We start from the raw sequence: 20,449 nt of genomic DNA on the forward strand, positions 1-20,449 counted from the left end.
TAATGTGACAGCATCCAAGGATTCTACTCATCAATTCTCCCTCTCCAAAGTGAATTGCCATTTACTTAACTAAGCTATTTCCAGATCCTAGAGACCCATGGGTCCTTATCCGTGGAGTGAAATGGGGTTCCCTGTCCAGGAAAGTGTACTTTTCCATCTTCCAGTGATCCTGTAATAGTGATCCTCGTAATTCCTCCTTATGAAGTCTCACTCGTAGCCATCATGGCTGTACCTGTCACTGGAGAATCTATTAAGACAGGCCCAGAACTAGCAATAGGTTACTATAAATAGACTAATAAGATGCTGTATATGTCCCATTGCCACTGCCTGTGTGCCTAGAAAACACAGGAGATTACAGCTCTCATTGTCTTCCCTACAGTGGATCCAGCAGATTGAGGGAGCTGAAGCTGCTCTGCACCAGAAGATGATGGAACTGGAAAGTGATATGGTAGGCAAACTTTCCTTAATAGACATTTTAGGAGCATGTCACATTTACTTGGTGTGCCAAAAAAATAATTAAAAACTTGTCTTTTGGCAAATTAGGTATGCAGGCTTTCTCTGATAATTGCTGAAACCATAAAAATGTTACTAGACTGTTTCATATGCAACAGCAGATAACACAGAAATGGAAATAGTTAAGGTTTGAGAACTTTCCCTCTTTCCATGAGGATGACTTTACTAAAAGTACAGAGGGCTCAAAGGCTGCTCAGTGATTTTCAGATATGAAAATGGCCACACTCTTTGCCTACTAAGATTGACAGTATAAACGTTAGCAGTTGTAGAACATTTTGTTCAATACCTGTAAGTGAGAAATTAATGAATTTTCATACTGTCTTCTTTCATTACATTTCAAGCCCGTATCCTCCTGAAGGTAAAAGCTTCACAGCTGAACTTCCTATAGCATCATTAAAGCTAGGACTTTATTCTTTTTCTAGTTAATAGAAGTAACTTAAGAGATGAACAAGCCTAACAACATGAGTTGGATAGCTGTAGCATTTTACCTTTTGTTCCTGTGGTATGTCTATACTCAAGTTAATTAAGCTTAAAGTACACTGAGAAGTTAAAGCACAGCATCTTTCCTCAAATAACAAGGACATGAAAATGCCTGTTTAGTTCCTGTTTAGTTTATTGCACTTCCACACTTCTTCCAAAAAAGAAGCCACAAAAAGAGTTGTCTGGGATGCCAGAGGTGTTATCTTTAGAAAAACCACACAGAAAACCTTAAATATTACTGAAATGCCAAGCAATATTACTGAAATCAACAAGAGATGATGGATTTAGTTCCATGTAGATCAGATGTATTATCATACAAAAGTAAACACAGCTATTTTTCCTTCTTCCTTTTCTAGCTGAGTCAGATAGATAGTAACTTTGCAGAGTGTAAGTGAAGACCAGTCTCCTAGTCCTGCCCAAGTCAGATGTCTGTAGCTGATTTAATAAAACTTCCCAAAGCATTTTGGGTAACTGATTCACGTTTCTGTCTAAATCCTTCATTGTAGGAGCAATTTTGCAAAATAAAAGGTTATTTGGAAGAAGAACTAGACTACAGGAAGCAAGCTCTTGACCAAGCATACATGGTATGTACAAAGGAAATGCTACAGTACATATTAGCCAGCACTGTGACAGGACATGGGCTCCTGTTGGATCACGAAAAGAGGTTTTTGCTTTCTTCTTAGTATCTTTTTTGTTTTTTTACTATTTGTTTTCCGATTCTCCTAACAAACTACCATGCAACGTGCACAACTTCAAAATGACACCTAGGTTTTGCAAATCAGAAAAAGGTAGATCTCCCGAAGTCTGAAACTCTTTTACTCTTTTGTCATTTATAGGCAGTTGCTCATTAGTGTCAGCTTGTCCAGCTGGAGTCAGTGAAACCAACTGGAACTCAGATCTAGAGTCTTAGATGGCCCATTTTAAGCATATCATAGCAACTAGAGGATATGCCACAAAGAACACAATTTCCTGCTGTAAAACCACTGTGTCAAATTCTGATACATAGGTCTGATAACTGGCCTTGCAAGTTCAGCACAATTGGTTTGTCAGTTAATGGGAATGCTCATTGATTAGCTCGATTAAGAGCAAAGTAGTTTGACACTGACCTTCAATTTTTTCTCTCTCTTTTTTTTTTTTTTTTTAGTACAGTGGGTCAAAATTTTAGAATTGGTGAAATAATCATCTTTTTACATTACAAATATAAAATAGGTATGAAAGTTCTATCCAACTCCTGATCACCTCTGTAACTGCTTTAAAAAAGTCAGCAAGAGATTTCAATGAAAACCAATGTTGAAATACCATAAAAATAAAAACTTTTTTTTATTTGTCTAAACAGTGAACCACTTTATGAGTTCTGTTTGTCACATTTTTGCACACTTGAGCACAGGGACCACCATGCAGGTGCCTGAATCTGCCACAACCTCCCCAGTCCCCATTGTGTTTTAAACAATGTTCTGTCTCTAACTGGCTTTTGGTATTGCATCGACCAGAGGATCCAGGAGCTTGAAGCCACCTTATACAATGCTTTGCAGCAAGAAACGGTAATAAAGTTTGGGGAACTGCTCACTGAAAAACAGCAGGAAGAGCTGAGGACAGCAGTAGAAAAGCTAAGACGTCAGATGCTGAGGAAAAGCAGAGAATATGATTGCCAGATTCTTCAAGAGAGGATGGAGCTGCTCCAGCAGGCTCATCAGGTAAGAAAAAAGAACGAAGCACATATGGATCTACTCAGCTTTGCTGAGTAAGAATGTAAGCTGAGGTCAAATTTAGGTAAGCTCTTGGTCATGAGTGTGCCTGGCATTTCTTGAGTTGTTTTATACTTTGAGTCTTTACTGTACACACAAACATTTGATATTAGTTTGTGGAGCATTAGTTAGTTATATTTTGAGCCTTAAAATTCCAAGCCAAACAGTTTTCATCCAGAATTCTGTCCACATGAATCTATCTCTTTGATTAAAGTGGTCACCCCTAGTTACTGGACTTGGTTCAAGAGGAACTGTATGAATGTGTCTGGCTATTTTTACGTAGGAGAGCTATCTGTTTTTCCAGCCACTTCTGGTCTGTCCCTCCCAAAGTGGGCAGTTGTAATGTTTTGCTGATGAGATATAGCACTATATTTACATTCAAAGATTAATGTGACAGCTGCAAAATGAACAAAACTTACTCTAATGTTTAAGGGAATAAGAGAAAGCATATGCCCAGCAGTCTTTCTTCTCAAGGTGCCAGAAGTTTAAGTCATGTTACACAGTTTTTGTAAGAGTACCCAGCTCTGCTAAAAATGCACTTTGGCTACAATTTACGCATAACTGGCTCACCACAGAATTAGTGTTTTCATGGTACTATAAACATTTATCATTTCTAATAATAATACTTTAGTCCTCTTTCAATACATCAATCTGTGAGAAATTTTAATGAATTGTGATATAATTCTAAGGAGTATAATTGTGATCTTATGCTTTCCATCTATTTACCACAAGATTGGTATGAAATCAACGCTTGAATCAGATCCACTATTGATACTAATTTCCAGCATTTGAGGATGCAGTGAAATACACACAACAGCATATTTTGAGTAGTCGTGCGTGAGGTAAAGTTATGGTTAGGCAAGGCTAGTCGATGGAGTCATGATACTGCACAGGTTTATCCCTGCCAGAGAAGTGGATTTGTTAATTACTAGGCTGTTAGCACTTTGAACATTTAGTCGCTTTTCAGGCAAGCAAATTTATTGAGTATTTAGTCTAGATTTCTTTCTTTTTTAATTTCCAGAGGATCCGAGACTTAGAAGATAAAACTGACATCCAAAAGAGACAAATTAAGGATCTGGAGGAAAAGGTTGGTTCTGTTTTGCTTCTGAAGCAGGCTGATCCACTTTTTTTGGAAAGTAATGATATAATTCTTTGGAACTACATGACCTTTTTGTTTAGCTTAATAAGCTGGACATGTTAGTGTTTTTCTACTATACCATCTTTTCAATTTGTGTCTTTCAGTATACCCAAACTTTAATCTTAAGAGTCTCCTCCACAACAAACTCTTTTTCATTTTAGGAAATAAATGCTGAACACTTAATTATGGTTAATGACACTGAACCAAATGATGAAGCCTTTATTTGTCTGTTAAATGCTGTCTTGGTATATAGACAATACATCCACTAAAGGCAGGGTGATGGTAGGAAGCAGGAAGGAATGAAGAAAACTGAATGAAGATTTGGAGATTGTCCTTTGCTGGCAGGACTAGGGAACCCAGGTTCTGATGTCATCCCATTTATTGAAGGTTGCAATTGATTATACAATATGAAAACAGTACTAGAATCTTGCCCCTAAACTGACCTGTCAAAGAACTATAGAAATACACATGCTTATTCTTTATATATATATATATATAAAATACATGTTTATAAATATATGCAGAGCTGTTCTGCTTTTTGGGGGGGAGGGGAGAGAGCAGGGGGAGGGCAGTGTTAAAGCTGCTCTGTCACATTAAGTTTTTCTAGTTTTAGATAGCTAAGATAGGATTGCTGAACAAAGATCACAGCATGGGCACAGCACAACGCTACCAACAATGTATTTTCTAGAAATGCTAGACTGATATAAGATACATCTCCAGTGGCAGCTTTGCCAATGTAGTCATATTAGCGAATATCAATGTACATACATAAACTGTAATAATGATTATATCAGTACAATGACAGTAGTGCCAATGAGACCTTTCTGTTTGTACATACATTCCTAAAGTGAAACAACTGTGCTTAATGTAAAACTTGGTAGACATAATTCTTTCCACTTTTCTGCCAATATTTTTGTGACACAAAGACTCAGTGTCCTTCTAGTATATATAACTTGGAAATAGACCATAATCTGTGATGAAGATTAAAAACAAAGCAAAAATTATGCCATGGTCACATGGAGACCTTGAGTATGAGACTTTTCAGTGTAAATTTTCAAAAGAGCTTTTGATTCACGAAAATTCACTTTCCAGAAGATGCTGTATTCATGCTTAAAATGATATATCCAAAAATTAATTATTCAACATATAATAGTTAGGGTTTACCATTAGGCATATATATTTCCCAGGCTATTTCCAGTATGGATAGCAGGCATTGTTTTTAACCCACTTTAAAATACTACCGATGCTATTTTCGATATCCAGCTCTGTGACTTCCATCAACCCATAGTGGTTTACAGTGAAAGCTATATCTCAGGCTTTCAATATGGTGCCAATTCTAATTCATCACCAAAATTAATGGGATGTTTGTTTTCTAAGTCTGGGAGATAGTATGGCACTCAGAGAAGTAACCAGGAAATACAATGTTTTCTGAATGAGTAATTACTTTATTTGTCCTTCAGAGTGCAAAAAGAACTAATCCTGATGCTTACAATGCCATGACCTTTTGTTTTTATGCAATCTTCTTTTTCTTCTGCAGTTTCTATTTCTATTCTTGTTCTTCTCTCTTGCCTTTATTCTTTGGCCTTGATGTCAATGTGCCTCTTGGAAAGGTAAGACTACTTCATATATTTCCTCAAAGGTAGCACTTCTTGCACAGAGCTGAGGATCAGATCTTTGCATGTTCCTGTATGTGTCTAGAGTCATGGAATTCAGCAGGTCCTTGTCAATTTGTAATAGTTTGCAACAGAGAGTGGTTACACTGCTGAGCTGACACAGGGTGTTGCAGTCAGACCAGCACTATCCAACATACTTTTAAGTGAATTGCGAAAGCTTGCGGATGATATTCTGCCATTCATAATTGTGAAAATAAAAGCCAACAAGAATTTCACAATATCAAATAGTCAAGAGAATTGCACGTGAAATTCAGTATTGATATTTGAAAAATGATGCAGCCTTAAAACTGTTAAACAGGCTCTGAGCTGACTGCTCCCACTCAGAACATAGCTCAGTGTCCAAAACTAGGAGAGGTATAAAGAAGAGCAAGGAAGAAGGATCAGCTGCTGAAAGACAGGAAGAGGGAGACAGAGGGAGAGAAGGATTTTTCTGGTTTCTTTCTCTCACAGGATTAGCACAGCACTCACTGCTGTACTTTTCAGATCAGGAAGGAGAAGCATTTGAAACAAGGCCAGAGTGCAACGTGCATGAATTAAACCATATGCAGCAATATTTAGCATCAAGACCAAAACTCTTTAGTTCCTTCTAACGTGAGAGTTTACTATAGGCATTGTTTTCTGTGCTTGTGAATATATACATTCACTTATTTGTGACCAAATAATGAAGTCTAGTCTGCATGGATTTCACACTCAGTGAGTTTTACCATGTGGATTTTAATGCTGAGAAAGCAAAGAAAAACTATGCCATTTTGCCCCATGTTTCAAATCTGAAACCCAGAATTCTTTTCCATATATATGAAAGGCTTCCTTGGATCAGGAGCAGTCTGCGTTTGCCTCATTGCAGAATTAGCCAAAGTTCTGGGGTTGCCTTGAAACCACACGCAATGCATATCACCTGCTGTCATGTCTGGTGAAATTTAGGCAGCTGTAGTACAGGAGATATTGAAACCCACAGTTTTGTAAGGGCTGGTGCATAACTCTTCATCTGAAGATACCCGTGGGAACTTCTATGGACCAGAGAGCTTTACCTTTTCAGGTTAAATGGACAGGCCTGGCTGGTGTTACTGATTAACTCATTGTCAAAATATAAGTAATTTTCACAAATGTCTTGCATGGAAACAGAAACAGTCTGCCCAGTTAGCTGATAATTGTAAGAACAGATCTTTTCAACTTTCTGACTCTATTTTGTCATCTGGATATGTAGGTAGAGGAAATTATCACTTATCTGATACAGATGTTCTTTTTGTTTTATTTTTAGAGCACCCGACCACACAGATAAGTCCTTAGAAAGGCAAATGCTTCCAACCCCCCGATGAAGAGAACATTGTTTACACCAATTTAAAAAATATATACGAAAGAACAACCTGTAGCCAAGACTGCAACCACCTTATATTTTAAAGCCATCATTCAAGATTTGTTACTTGACAGTTTCTGTCTAAAGCTATGATATATGCTGCATCTAATGAAATCCTATATGTTGAAATTACAAAAGGGGAAGAAAAATAAACTGTGAACCTACATCACTTAGGAAAAAACTTAAAGGGAATCTGCAAGGCTCTACTTTCAGCTGATCAAGTCAGAGTGTGTCTTGGGCATGGACAGAAAAATATATCCCTGCTATGCAGGGCAATCATTTAAATGGGACACTGTCATCCCATGAACAAATCAAAAGTAAGAAGACAGAGCAGGAGAAACACTTGAGAGCTGTGGAGAGATACTGACAATAAAGCATTTGGTTTGAACTGTCTGGCTTTCTCACTACAGGGACTCTTTCTCTTTCCCCTTGGTTTTAGCCTCAGGAACAATGACAGCTGCAGTGTGGGGGCAAAAAAAGGAAAAATACATTCTAGTTTATTGCACGACGGGCAGGACAGGGCACCATGTTTTCTGTTTGAGGTCATAACTATGCACCATTCTACATGGCAAGGGATGGGAAATGAGGGTGTGTAGTATAAGGAAGACTTCTGACAGAATTGTAGCCTTATCTCTTCACACTCCCTGCATGAAGAACAGCCTGCCCATTGTCAGATACTTTTCATACTCTTTAAAGACTGACAGTGAGATATTAATGCCCATACTTAGTTTCACTATTGGAATAACATAGTGAGGATCACTGGATTGGACCTACAAAGTGGCTTCTTAGAAAGAAAAAAATGAGTTTGAGGGAAAAGGGGAAAAAAGCTATCCCCAGTGTTCATGTGGTATAACCCACAAAGCATCATCTTCCAAATATTTTGTCTCAGCTTGGATCCTACTGAACATGCAAAACCCTTATAAATGTTTTGGTTTGGCTTGTCAAACTGATTTTGTTAGCCGACTTCCTGACCAGTGACACCTAAGCCAAAAAATGGGGAAAGCCATGTGAAAGCATCCTTATTAGACATGAGGAGAAGTATCACTGGCTTGTTCAGATTTTTCCACAATTAAGAATAACTAGTAGTAGTTTCCATTTCAGAGCATTACTTACCTCTCCCATGACAAAGGCTGGAACCCAGTCCTGGTGGCTCCCTGAGGCAAGGAGTGCCATCACAGTGGCATGCCCCTGTAGTCAGTAAAAAACAAACCCTGAGGAGTGTTGACACCTGCAACAAACATTGCCAAGTTCCTGTCTGTTGGAAGCAAAGTTGCATCCATCTTCCCTTTTCTCATGGTGTGCTGTATGATCTAGGCATGACAATGCCCTTCTCTGTGCTTCTGTTTTCATTTACCTGGAAATTGAGTCCTTCCTGTATAGACTTCAGGTTCCTGTGGCAAGGCTCCTTATTTGAGCTGTGTCTTCCACAATGGAGCCTTAATTTTAGCTAAGAAAAATGGATTTCCATATTTCAAAGTAGAAGACAACCTGTGCATTACTTAAACCTTCAAAAGAGGGCTCACATGTTCTGACATCTTAAGCACAGACTCTACAGACTCTGCACACCAGAAGCTTTACAAGTGCTTTATAGAGGGTGTTGCTTCTTTTTGCTTATTTTTGCAGATGAAACAACTGAGGCAAAAAGTAGTGAAATAAGTCAGCAGGGCAAAAGCCATTCCTTAGCCACAGCAGGGATGAAGTTCATCTAGTATAGGGGATGCCTGCCCCTTACAGATGTTTTTCGTCCAGAATAGCTTTTAATTATTAATGTCCATACACTCAGCTGGATTGCAATGCTGGGCTCAGTTTCTCCACGGAGACTTTAAATATCCTCACTTCTTTCATGCCTGGAGATTGTGTTGAGCCCTCTGTTGAAGGTTGGAAGCTATTAGAAAATTCCTCTTCCTTAAAATTAATTTAAATTAAAAATGACCACAGCTTCTGGAAGCAGTCTGTTTTAGCCAAGGAGTTTACTGAATTCTGCACCAGTTGTATGTTTGCTTTTTTTTTGCTGTTGTTGGTGGTGGTTTTTTTTTTTTGGTAGAACAAACAAAAAAAAAACAAACAAAAACAGACTTGTAGGCAAATATGTTAAATGAATGCTAGTATGTTGCATGCTCTGTGGTTCAAACTCTTTGCCCCCCCTGCAGAGGCATCTATGGGTAAGGTTGACCCAAACCTACCACCTGTGCTTTCCAAGGGTGCTGCTACCAATTTAGTCCTGAAGCTTTGGAGTTATGCTTCTTCTACACCTGACGTATTAGGATCACTTTACAACATCTCGTTAGCTACAAAAAGTTTTTTTTCCTCCCTCGTTATTATTCCCTCTTCCCCCTTCCACTGTTTTTTCCCTTGCTGCAGCACAAGTTCACTTCATACCACTTGGCAGCAGTGGTATGCGGCAAGTCACAAGTACATGCAGGCTGGAAACTGTTTTCCATAGGTATTATGGCCAGCAATTAAAGTGCTGAGCTCATCTTACAGAAGCATGAGCAGCATCTATTTTCTATGACGTTACAATAACGTCCTTCTCTGCTTTGGTTAAAAAAAATAAAAAAAGAGTACTAGAAATGTTTGTTTCAGGCAGACACAGGGCAGAACCATAGCACAGATATAAGTATCTAGTTTCAGAACATACTGGACTGATTTTGTGGCAGACTATATCATTCAGGTCCTCTGAACTGTGCTGTGCACACTTTACTCTCATTTGTCTTGCCTGATTTCCCCTCCCTTGCTCTTCCTTATTGCATGTGCATTTCCAAGGGCTTGGGGTGAGGTGGGAGATGGCAGACAATCCACGGCTTACCATGGTGCGACTTGTAAATTGTCTGCAGACTTTTAATGCTAGAGTTCCTCCAGAAAGCTGAATAACAGCTGCTTTACTCCTCTCGAAGCTTAACATAAGCCATGCCTAAAACACACTTCCTGATAAAATACAAACTTCCTACTCTCGGCTAGATCAAAATGAGTTTGTTTGTATGCATATTTATGTGTATATATAGTATACTATATATATGCATATATATATATCTATTCTCTACTGTATATAGTAAATCATTGCTATAGCTTATGAAAGTTTACTTCCAATCTAGGTATGGGGAATTGAATCTAGACTTGTTTAGCCGCCACAACTGGTAACACTCCTCATGGTTTAGTTTTACATCTCACGGGCAACTAGTCTTTCTCCTCCCTCCCTCCTTCCTTCCTTCCTTCCTTCCTTCTTCCTTCCTTCCTTCCTTCTTCCTTCCCTCCTTCCTCCCTTCTCCACTGTTCTCTGTCCTGAAGCTGTTTCTCCAGGGCTTTTGTTGTTCCTGATATTCTTTGAGGCACGCTATTGAGAATCCTCCCTCAAACTTCACAGCCAACTTCCCCTCCTACAAATCAACTAGCAAAACCAGATCAATTTATTTCAGTCTTTGAGGACAGGAAACATAGTCCTGGATTCCTCCCATCTATCTGTCCTAGGCTGTAGCAGGACTACCAGCACTCCATGCTACCTATACTGTCAAAACATCAGATGAGGCACGTACATCATGCAAGTCAAACAAAATCTGACTTGCCACTTTTTCTCCACTGACCAAATCAAGACAGTTTGAAGACTATACTTTCAATTTAAAAACTTCAGGCAAAGGCCTAGTTAGGTGAGATGAATTTAGGCAATTGGGTCTGCAGAAGGAAATAGAGCTTCTTGCAGTATTATCAGCCTGGTTTACAGCTCCACCCTCTCATTGACATGCCTAGAGGACCATGTAGTCCTTCTTTTTGTATACGTGCACCATTTTCCATCTCCCTGCTCTCGTCTCAGAGGGGAATATCCGCTGGCCCTCCAGCGCTTTCAGTTCCATGGCACTGCATGAGGACTGGATAGTCCAGGCTCTTGCTCTCACTAGGGTAAGTTTCAATAAACAGCCACACAGTTGCTGGAGATTCAAAGTTTTGGTTTTGTTTTGTTTTTCTGCCCTCACATCAGCACCTGTGTGTTTTTATATATACTTTTCATTCCCAATTTCTTTGGTGTTTACTCCAGAACAAAACTGTAAATGACTTGTCAGAATGACCCTTTGATAAACACTGGACATGTATCTGTACTATATGTATTAATGTGTAGAAGAGAATCCTTATTGTATGTAAAGTTTTATGAATGGTTATTTTTTAATTTATGTATTTAATATAGGATTCGATGACCTCTGGTGTTTTAGTTTGTATAAAAAAAAAAATAAAACAGCAGCATTTTTTTTAAAAAAAATCTCACTTTACATTCACAGAGCTATTCAGTGTCTGTCTGGAATCTGTTCAGAAGTATCATGTTAAAGCTGGGTAACCAAGATGCAGGAGACACTTCCTTGCCTACTCGCTCCCACTGATGTGTTTGCAGCCCACAGTGAGAAAGACTGGAGAGGCTGGGCTGTAACATATCACACTTGGGAACATAAATCAATTAAAAAGCTTCAGTGGACATCTTGAAGTAATTAGTTGATAAGAGGTGGACAGTTAGCTTTCCCAGCATGTGTCCAAGTTTGAATTTACTGGCTTTTTACTAGGCCTGTGTAGCCAGGAATAAAAAAAAAAAAAAAAAAAAGGCTGCCTGTTTGCTGGAGTTAAGGAAGGAATCTGCATGGGGGCAGCCTTATCAGACTCTTGCCACAGTTCAGGAAAAAAAAAAATAAAGATCTCAGAATCTCTTTTGCATGCTGTATTCAGTCTCCCAGTGCTCTGAGGTGCCGATACTCGACCCTAAGTTCTCTGCCTATAAAACAAGGATCAGGCTCAGCAGAGCTGCACAATGCACACGGTCCTGTCCATCTGTACGAAGGAATCACACCACGGCGAGCACAATTCCCGTGGCTCTGCTTCAGCCTCTGCAGTTCCTGCGGCACCTTCACGGGGCCCGCGCCGCCGCACGCGCGGGCACCGCTCCCCGCCGCCGTCCCGCCGCCCGCCAGGGGGCGCTGCCGCCACGCGAGCTCCGACGACGGCGGCGCCGCCGCCGGCCCTGCCGGGGCCCTCCCGCCGGCGCCGGGGGCGCGGAGCGCTGCGAGCCGGGAGCGAGGCGCGTGGCCTCGGTGGGCCTCGTGGCCCTCGCTCGGGACACGGCTCGGTGGAGTCGCGATCGTCGGTGGGAAGCTCGGCCGCTGAAGTCAGAGCAACGGGGGGGAGTCGGCGCAGACGCGCGCAAATAGATCTGGAAGGCAAGCTGCCGTAAAATACAGGCAAACAGCGTTGGAAGAAGACTTGGTAGTAGCTAAGCGAAGTTAAAACAAGTAAGTAACCGAAACGATGGAAAACGTTATCTTTTTGCCTGACTTCACCTTCCTCAGGTGCCAATAATACTTTCCGCTGTCCTACTCAGACACTAAATACATGTATTTAACATTTTAGGTCATGCTCTTTAAAAGCCTCCTCCTTAGAAATACACTCCTAGACAAATTATGCAAGTTCTCAGCTTGAAATGAACTTTAAATGGTCATATTGATCACAATGTGACTCCCATATATGAAAAAGAATAAAGTTGCTGTTATGAACTTCCTCATAAGCACTGGGAGAATCAAAGACATCCAGCTGGCTAAGCAAAACTTTTGAAATATGAGCCAGCTCTGCCAGGAGAAAAGAGAATGACTCTGAAATTCAAACTTCTGTTCTCGCTTTGTGGATTATTACACAGAACTACTAGTCTGGCCAGAAAAATAGAACACTCAAAATATTTACAGAGCTGTTTTCTGCCATTATCTACAAGGTTAATGAGAATCTAATGAGGCTAATGAGAATCTTTGGGTTCAGAACCACAGAGTAGAAAACTAAATTGACTTCCATTACATTTCAGCCATTGTAAGGGTTATGATTTGGGTGATGAGGTTTATGATTTTTCATGAGTACATAACTGCTAGAGGAAATTGATGAACTGTGGTTGTGGAACTCGTATGAGCTATAAAGAGGATGAAATCACGCATGAGCCTTTCATTTGGCCCCTTGAGCTCACAGCTGAAACTCATTCATGGCACAAGTGTGGTGTAAGAGGGCTAGAAAAGTAGTTCTGTACTCGAAAATTTTCACAGATTCCACACAAGGGTCACACAATGCCACCTTAGAAATGCTGCTTTGCTGCACTGGACTTTTTCATTTAAGACACCAGCAGTGTGCTAGCTGGCCATGGATGCTGCAGAAATTCTGCAAAACATATTCCCCCCTAGATGGTTGTCAGCAATCTCTTGCTGTTATATTACAGAACTGGTGTGGCCTCCTAAGAAGGCTTTGCAGATCCTCCCCAGATAAGGGAGTAGAGTGCAGCTCCTGTGTCAGTACAGTACTTACCTCTATCAGATAAGCACAATGAGGTTATTGCTGTGCAACCACCCAGGTAGAATGGGTACACAGAGTAGAATGTTAAAAATGTACTCCTTTAATCTGTGATAAAATTAGAAATATATTTCAGTCAGTGTGCTGTTTATTGGACCCAGATCAATAAGGGTATATGAAAGCTACCATGTCAGCCCTGAGTCTGGACTTCTGCTGATGTAAATCAGGAGTACTTTGCTGAAGAAATGAAGATACAGGGCAACAAAACCAGTATCCCACCTAATACATCTCAGCATGGAAGGGCTAGGTGTCAACATTTGTTATCATGTCTGATTTTGCCATCTCCAATGCGTGCATGGAAGCATGGCCATCCAAGGTACCATTTTTTATGACAATAGCAAGAAATCTGACACTGTGTTGTGGGTCCAGAACTGTCTGGATGCTTCTCTGGGACAGCTAGCTGCAAGTAACCATCAGCTACAAGACAATAGCAAGGATGCAATAATGCAAGGGAGTCCCAGACTATGCCTACTATTGTCATGAGAAGGTAAGCTTTGTGTTAGTCTGTCCCTGGTATGTGACAGCACTTCAACCTGCTCCCTGCCGCAGTAGAAAATACCCTAGTAAGACGGCAGCCTGAATCATGCTGCAGCTGTTTGAGCTACCCTCGAAGCACCTTAATTTTGTCAAGGCTTTTGTCATCAAACAGGCTTTGGTGAGTAAAGAACTGAGCTGTGTTACAGATTGTGCATCTGTCAGGGGCAGCCATGGCCAGTACTCATGGCTTGTCTAAGAGGAAGTATGACTGTCTGCATGTTGAAAGGTTTCTGTCGTCTTGGCAGCCCTTTTGCATGGCAGTAGTTTTCCATTGTTTGGGAGACTGTCTAAACATAATAAAAGCCCTAAGAGCTGGCAGTATGCCATCTGCTATGTGTCAAGGGGGGCTGAGTCTCTGAACACAGCAGAAAAATACACTCCAAAGCCCTGTTTTTGCTTGGACGGAGGAGCATCCCACAGCCTGTGCCACTGACAAGAGAGCATTGTGCAATGTCTGCCGCACTGCCTGGCCACCAAGTGACAGCCACAAACAGGCTCCTTTGCACAACAAAGAAAATACTGCAAAAACTATTTTAGAAGCCTGGAGCAGGACCGAGACTAGACATATAATGATTTCAGTGTGCACAACAGATGGAGACTTTAGAGTACGGAGCTACTAATCTATGGATTACAGACTCCCTAATTATAGACTGACACTTACCATTTCTGTCCAGTACTACCAGCTGATGGAGGGATCTTGCAGATCAGTGCTCAACGACAGCATACAATGTTAGGGATAATTAGGGAGAGAATAGAGAATCAGATACTGTCACTGTACTACTGAATCAACCTCTTGCCCATTTGTGTCTCTGAATGCTGCATGGAGTTCTGGTCCACTGCAGATCTTGAAAACAATGATACTAGTGCTGGGAAAGGTCCAGAAAAATCTGCATGCATGATCAAAGACATGGCCCACAGCTCTACCCAGGCAGGCTCTTCAGTGACAGGCACTTCCTTGAGAATTAAGCACATGTCATTCATACATTTCTAGACACAGGTGGGGGAGCCTGTAAGAACCAATAACAAAATGAATTATTCAGCATCTCCAACCTTGAATTTTAAATTAATCCTAATACTGATCCCAGTATGGTCCTACCTTACTGACTCTTGGCCTTGGAGCAGACGAAAGCTTGTTATTCCTTTACACATTGTTCTTAATTCTTTCCCGGTCAGTCATACAACAAAACATAAAACAAGAACTACAGATTACTCAAAACCGAACCCAAAGATTAACACTGCACTTAATTGAAATAATTGAACCCTGAGACACAAAAAACAAAGCAATCTGCAACCAAGCAGAGACACCACTGTCATTGGCATGGGCCAAGCAAGAGCCGTCAATAAACTGTCGTCAACTCTTGCTCCAGATCCCTAACCCTAAGAACAACCCTAGGCCAAGCTATTATTTCCAAATTTAACCACAGGATAATAGCAAGAACAGAAAACAGCTTCAGTATAGACAAAACTGGAGGGCCTATTTAGAATGATCAGTGCGTTAAGTTCAGAGTCGTAACTGAGATGCAATCATTCACCCTGCTTCCGTTCATATCCATTCATGAAAACTCATTCGCTTACTTCTGGTGTTATCCTACAACAATCCACCTAGTAAAGTTCAGAAATTAACAGCTCCATAGTGGTCACTAAACTGGACACCAGCCCTAGCCTGTACTGCATCCTAATGCTATTTGTCCCAAATTCCTCAACTGCCTCAGACACAGGAAAAACACCACCAGTCAAATATGGGCCCTCATCTGTATTCAAGCCCTAACAGAGCCTAGCAGAAGCAAGAAATTCAAGCTCTTCAACTTTATGCTCCAGTATACTGTCTATACTCATGCCTTGGGGACATCTGCTACCCAGAGAAGTAAAAGCAAAGCAACTGCAGAGATTAGTAACAAAAACCTGGGATGTGGTGAGTTGCTGTCATCAAATGAGGCTTTCAGTGCCTCCAGTCAAAAATGCTGACTTTAGCAATAAGCCTGACTTAATTATCCATACTGGCTCTAGACTGGTGGGAAGCTAGTCACTCCTGTGCACTCCAGGCCATGTGCCACCTATGAGCCATCTGTAGCAAACCCCATGTTCCCAGGTTTCTGGACAGCTAAACCCTACCTGTAGTGCATCTTGGAGGTTACCAGCTCCCCAGCTCACAAAAGATGACTGCCAGGCAAGACCTGCCAGCTTCCAGCTGGCCATGGACACCACACTTGAACACCTTTGGGAATTCCTGCCCCTCCTTCATGGATGGCCCTCCCAGCATGGCAGCCCAGCTCTCGTGACACCTGCTGTGCCATGCCTACGGGTCAGTGCCAGGTCCCCTGCTGGAATTAGCCCAGAACACCTCATCTGTAGTGGCACTGGCAGTAGCTTCCAGCATGTGGAAGCTCTGTGGGGAGCAGGCTCATCTTGAGCTCTGCCCTGGTAAGGTGAGGCACAGCACAGACAGCGCTGGGGGATTTAAAATTCAGTGAAGGAAAGAATCATGGAGTTGTAGAATATCTGACTTGGAAGAGACCCACAAGGATCATCGAGTCCAGCTCCTGGGTCCCCAAAGGAACACCAAAAGTGAAAAATAAAAATCAGACCATGTGTCTGAGAGCATTGTCCAAACACTTCTTGAACTCTGGCAGGCTTGGTGCTGTGACAACTTCCTGGGGTGGGGAGCCTGTTCCAGTGCCAGACAACCCTGTTGGTGAAAAACCTTTTTCTGTTATCCAGCCTCAATCTCCCGTCACAGCTTCAAGCCATTCTCTCAGGTCCTATCGCTGGTCACAAGAGAGAAGAGATCAGTGCCTGCCTCTCCACTCCCCCTTGTGAGGAATTTGTAGACCACGTTGAGGCCTCCCCTCAGCCTCTTCTCGGGGCTGAACAATCCAAGTGACTTCAGCCACTCCTCATACGACTTCCCCTCTAAGCCCCTTTACCATCTTAGTTGCCCTCCTTTGGACACTCTGACAGTTTTATATCTTTATTATACAGAAAGCATCTGTGCAGTGCATAAGGCTGCAGAACAAGGCAGTGTAGGTATTAAGTTTTCTAGATCAGAGCTCAGGAAAATTAATTTTGCCCAAGTCTCAGTTTTAGTGCCAAAAGAAATGCCCACACAATAGTATAATGCAGAGTACCCCAAACTAAAAACGGGCTGGGAAAGCCAAGCAGGATAGGCCAGTGCTGTGCGGATGTGCCTGCTGTACTCCAGTCTGTATTCTCTATTGCCTTTCTGCTTTCCGTAGGGCAGAGCTATTTTAGCAATAGCTGTTTTGGGGTTAGTTTAGCTACACCTGGACTGAAAGGTTTCCATTAGGTATGGCCCTCAAAATGGAAACTTTCTGGAGTGTGGACTGTCCTCTCTCTAGTAGACTTACACTGTCAGTGGGCAGAAACCCCAAAGTGAATTAAGATGTCTGGTTGTTGCTTGAATGCAATAATGCATTTAAAAACAATAATATTAACAACAATTAGAATAATAGTTGTTGTTTTGGAGCCAAAATAACTCGAATTGGAAAGAAAATGAACCATTTTCAAAATAGGGAAGAGATGGTTCTCACAAGTAGAATTCACTTTTGGTTTATTAGGAAAACTATGAATAGTCTAACATTTGGTTTGGATTTAAAACATGCTATGACCTAGAGGAATTATGAAATCGTAATTTTGTTGCTTACATTAATGCAGATCTCATCCTGACTGATAATATAGGGAGTTACCATCTGTCCATTGTAAGGAGGTACACATTGTCCCCTCACTACAGATAGCAGAATGATTTATAAATATCAGTTCAACTGAAAAACACTACTGTGTTTCATATAGGTGGGTTTTCTACAGGTGAACATCTATCTGTGTTGTTCAATAAGTCCATGAGCATCTTCACCAAATTTTCACCACTTCTTTCACCACTTTCTTTCCTAAAAAGAAAAGAATGAGAAAGAAAGCCAAAAGAAAGTTCAAATTTCAAACTATATGACGGTTTTGTCATACTTTACAGTTCACAAATGAAAATTCACATAGTTATCAATTCTAAAATCAGGAAATGTTTAGGCAAAAGTCTTGGGTGATTCAGGCTTATAATCAAGTATTAATACACATCTTAATATTAATGAATTAATATTAATAAACGATATCCTCCTCTCTGCTGAAGGAAAGCAAATAGAAAAGAACATGGTGAATTAAAATGCATATTTAAGTATTAATATAAATATATTTCAGCATTTGCCTGGCTATATGAATGGGAATTTGAGGTCCAGTAACTAATCTATTGAAGTGAAAGCCAGCAATCATGAGATCTACAAGAGTACACCATTCGAGGTGGACATGGCCCTATGTCACCAAATAAATGGGTGAAAATTATTGCATGCTGAAGCTACTAGGGAATTATCTTGGCAGGCTGGTTTAAAAGCTGAGACTTAATAAGTGAATCTCACTCTGCTCATAAGGTGGTGTTTGCTCTGTGAATAAAGGACATCCAGAGCTCTCATGCCAAGCCTAAACTAAAAAAATCACACAAATATGCACAATTATTAGATTCTGATCCTCAGAGGACTCGGGGAGAATGAATATTTATGAAACAAGGTGACTTGCGGAAGGAATCTGGGTATTTTAAAAAAAGGCTTAGCTTCATCTGGTTTCCTTTAGACGCATAAAGCAGATTTGCTGAGTTACTGCATTCTTGTTTGATGTCTTACATGAAATCATATTATTAAGTCCAGAGACACAGCTGACTCTTCACCCCATCCTGGTTAGCATTTCACCATTGCCACAGCAACTGCCACAAACAGCATGCTAACCCTGAGTGGCAGCATGTCCCAGTGCTTGCCACTCTGGTCAGGAGAGCAGAGCCACCAGCACAGCCTGAGGCACTGCCCCCCTGGTGATGGCCAGGGTGAATTTTGGGGGGAGATGGCAAGTGGTGGCAAAGAGTGGGGAGAGTGAGGGAAACCTTTAGCATAAACTCAAGCAGAACGTACCAGCATGAGCGCTTACCAACAGGCAGATGCTGGAATATTTCCCAGGACAATAATATTACCTGGTGATTAAGCTCCCCTCAGGCCCTGAACATCTAATGTCAACTGAATATTTTGATGTTATTGGGTTTCAGGAAGCATGCAGAACAAATTATTATCAAGATGGTATTTCAATTTTGCTTAAACCAGAAATAACAGCTTAAATGAGTGTTGTTGCCCCTGATTTGCAGGGATATAACAGAAAGCAGCCTAGCCCAGGAGTCCAGAGAAAGCAGGCAGAAAGCAAAAAAGTGAAGTATTCCTGCCTGACCCTGACAGTGGTGAAGCCAGGAGTGAAGGTTGGAGGGGCCTGTGTCTATCAGTTTTGTATTTGAGTGCAAAAAATGTGATAGGAAATCTGTGATTTTACAAATTAATACCAATAATGGTACCGGAAAAATATGCTCGCCTCCTGTATCCATTTGAAATGCTGGAAATCTGACATTAGTTTGCAAACTGAAAAAGTCACTAAAATTGTGACTGGAATTGGTTTCCTAGCAATTTTCTAAACATGTATCTCAATATGTATCATAAAGAAGTGTGACATAGTATTAAAAGTAGCTAAAGAAAAGCCCTCTCTATTCAGAAAAGACAAAAACATCAATTAATGTGAGCAGTCTCACCACTGAATGGGATGGACCGTGCCTTATGTCAAGGACACATAGAGTTCTCTGCTCTCTGATTTTCCCCCTCTAAGTGCATTAGCTATGGTCTGCTATACAGATGACACTTGGGTCAGCCAGCAATAGAGGGAGGGAGTTTATGACCACCGTAGACACCAGTCTCCTTCCTGCAGTCAGCCAGCCACACAGTGATGATCTAAGTGCTCCAGAATGCATTCAGACTGCACATGAGCAGACTGGTACCCACCCACAAAAGACATCTGTTCCAGAGAAAGTCCTCTTCTGTGGAGAACTTGCAGTGCTTTGCATGAACCAGTGCAGCTCTGAAATGTTTCAATTAAAGTATCCAGCATCTACTCCCAAACACAGAACTGGCTAAGGCCTTCTGTCATCACTTCTTGGAGGGGAAGATGCTTCTCTCCGTCGCTAAAAGGGCAGCAGAAACTCTTGGTGTGCTTTATTGCTGCAATCTTTATTCAGGCTCTCCTGAAACTGTACTCACATGTTAGTGTCTCTTTAGCTGAGCTACATGTCTGCTCCTTAGTGGTTGCTGACTCCCAGATGCTTTAGAGGCTCAGGTCTTGAGCAGACTACTTCCTTTATGAACAAACTGGAGTATAAATTCAGTGATAATCGTAAAGTAGTGACTCATTAGTTCTTGTATTCTTATAATAACTCTAATTAGGTTATGTGCATTCAAAGATTTGAATGAGTAAGCTTCTGGAACTTAAAGTCTCTTGTTTGTACATTCTTTGTATGTTTTCAACTATCCCAGAAGTTCAGTAATGTTAACCTGACTCAAAGCATACATTACAAAACAAGATTATTATTCTGCTTTGCAAGGTCCAGAGGAAACATAATGAGCTTCACTTCCTGGAGACAGATAAGGGAATTCTGAAAGCAGGGCCTTTCCCTCTCAGTGGGGAATTCACTGCCCTTCCAGAAAATTAGCTGGCAATAGACAACATTTTTCAACAGCAGCTTCCAAGTTAGGGATCTGAACTTATGTCCAGGCATGAATAAAATACAACTACA

General features: G+C 41.0%; 2 protein-coding genes across 15 annotated transcripts in view; both read left to right on the plus strand.

Annotated features, from left to right (window-relative positions):
- The window catches only part of JAKMIP2 (janus kinase and microtubule interacting protein 2), a 47,803-nt gene extending 40,518 nt beyond the window's left edge, over positions 1 to 7,285 (plus strand). For 12 of the 14 annotated variants that reach the window (XM_083798469.1, XM_083798465.1, XM_083798461.1 and 9 more), the window contains 6 exons: positions 380 to 448; positions 1,500 to 1,577; positions 2,484 to 2,687; positions 3,760 to 3,825; positions 5,414 to 5,486; positions 6,808 to 7,285. In XM_083798469.1, coding sequence (XP_083654595.1) covers positions 380 to 448; positions 1,500 to 1,577; positions 2,484 to 2,687; positions 3,760 to 3,825; positions 5,414 to 5,464 — 468 coding nt within the window. In that variant the 3' untranslated portion in view covers positions 5,465 to 5,486; positions 6,808 to 7,285. The remainder of the gene's footprint in view (positions 1 to 379; positions 449 to 1,499; positions 1,578 to 2,483; positions 2,688 to 3,759; positions 3,826 to 5,413; positions 5,487 to 6,807) is intronic. The other 2 variants (XM_083798464.1, XM_083798463.1) reach the window with 2 other exon arrangements.
- Positions 7,286 to 12,005: 4,720 nt separating this feature from the next.
- The window catches only part of DPYSL3 (dihydropyrimidinase like 3), a 57,566-nt gene continuing 49,122 nt past the window's right edge, over positions 12,006 to 20,449 (plus strand). Inside the window, exon 1 of the mRNA XM_083798473.1 lies at positions 12,006 to 12,164. The gene's annotated coding sequence lies outside the window, so the exon portion shown is untranslated. The remainder of the gene's footprint in view (positions 12,165 to 20,449) is intronic.

The sequence above is a fragment of the Anser anser genome, assembly GCF_964211835.1.
Source record: "Anser anser genome assembly, chromosome: 14".
Lineage (NCBI taxonomy): Eukaryota > Metazoa > Chordata > Aves > Anseriformes > Anatidae > Anser > Anser anser.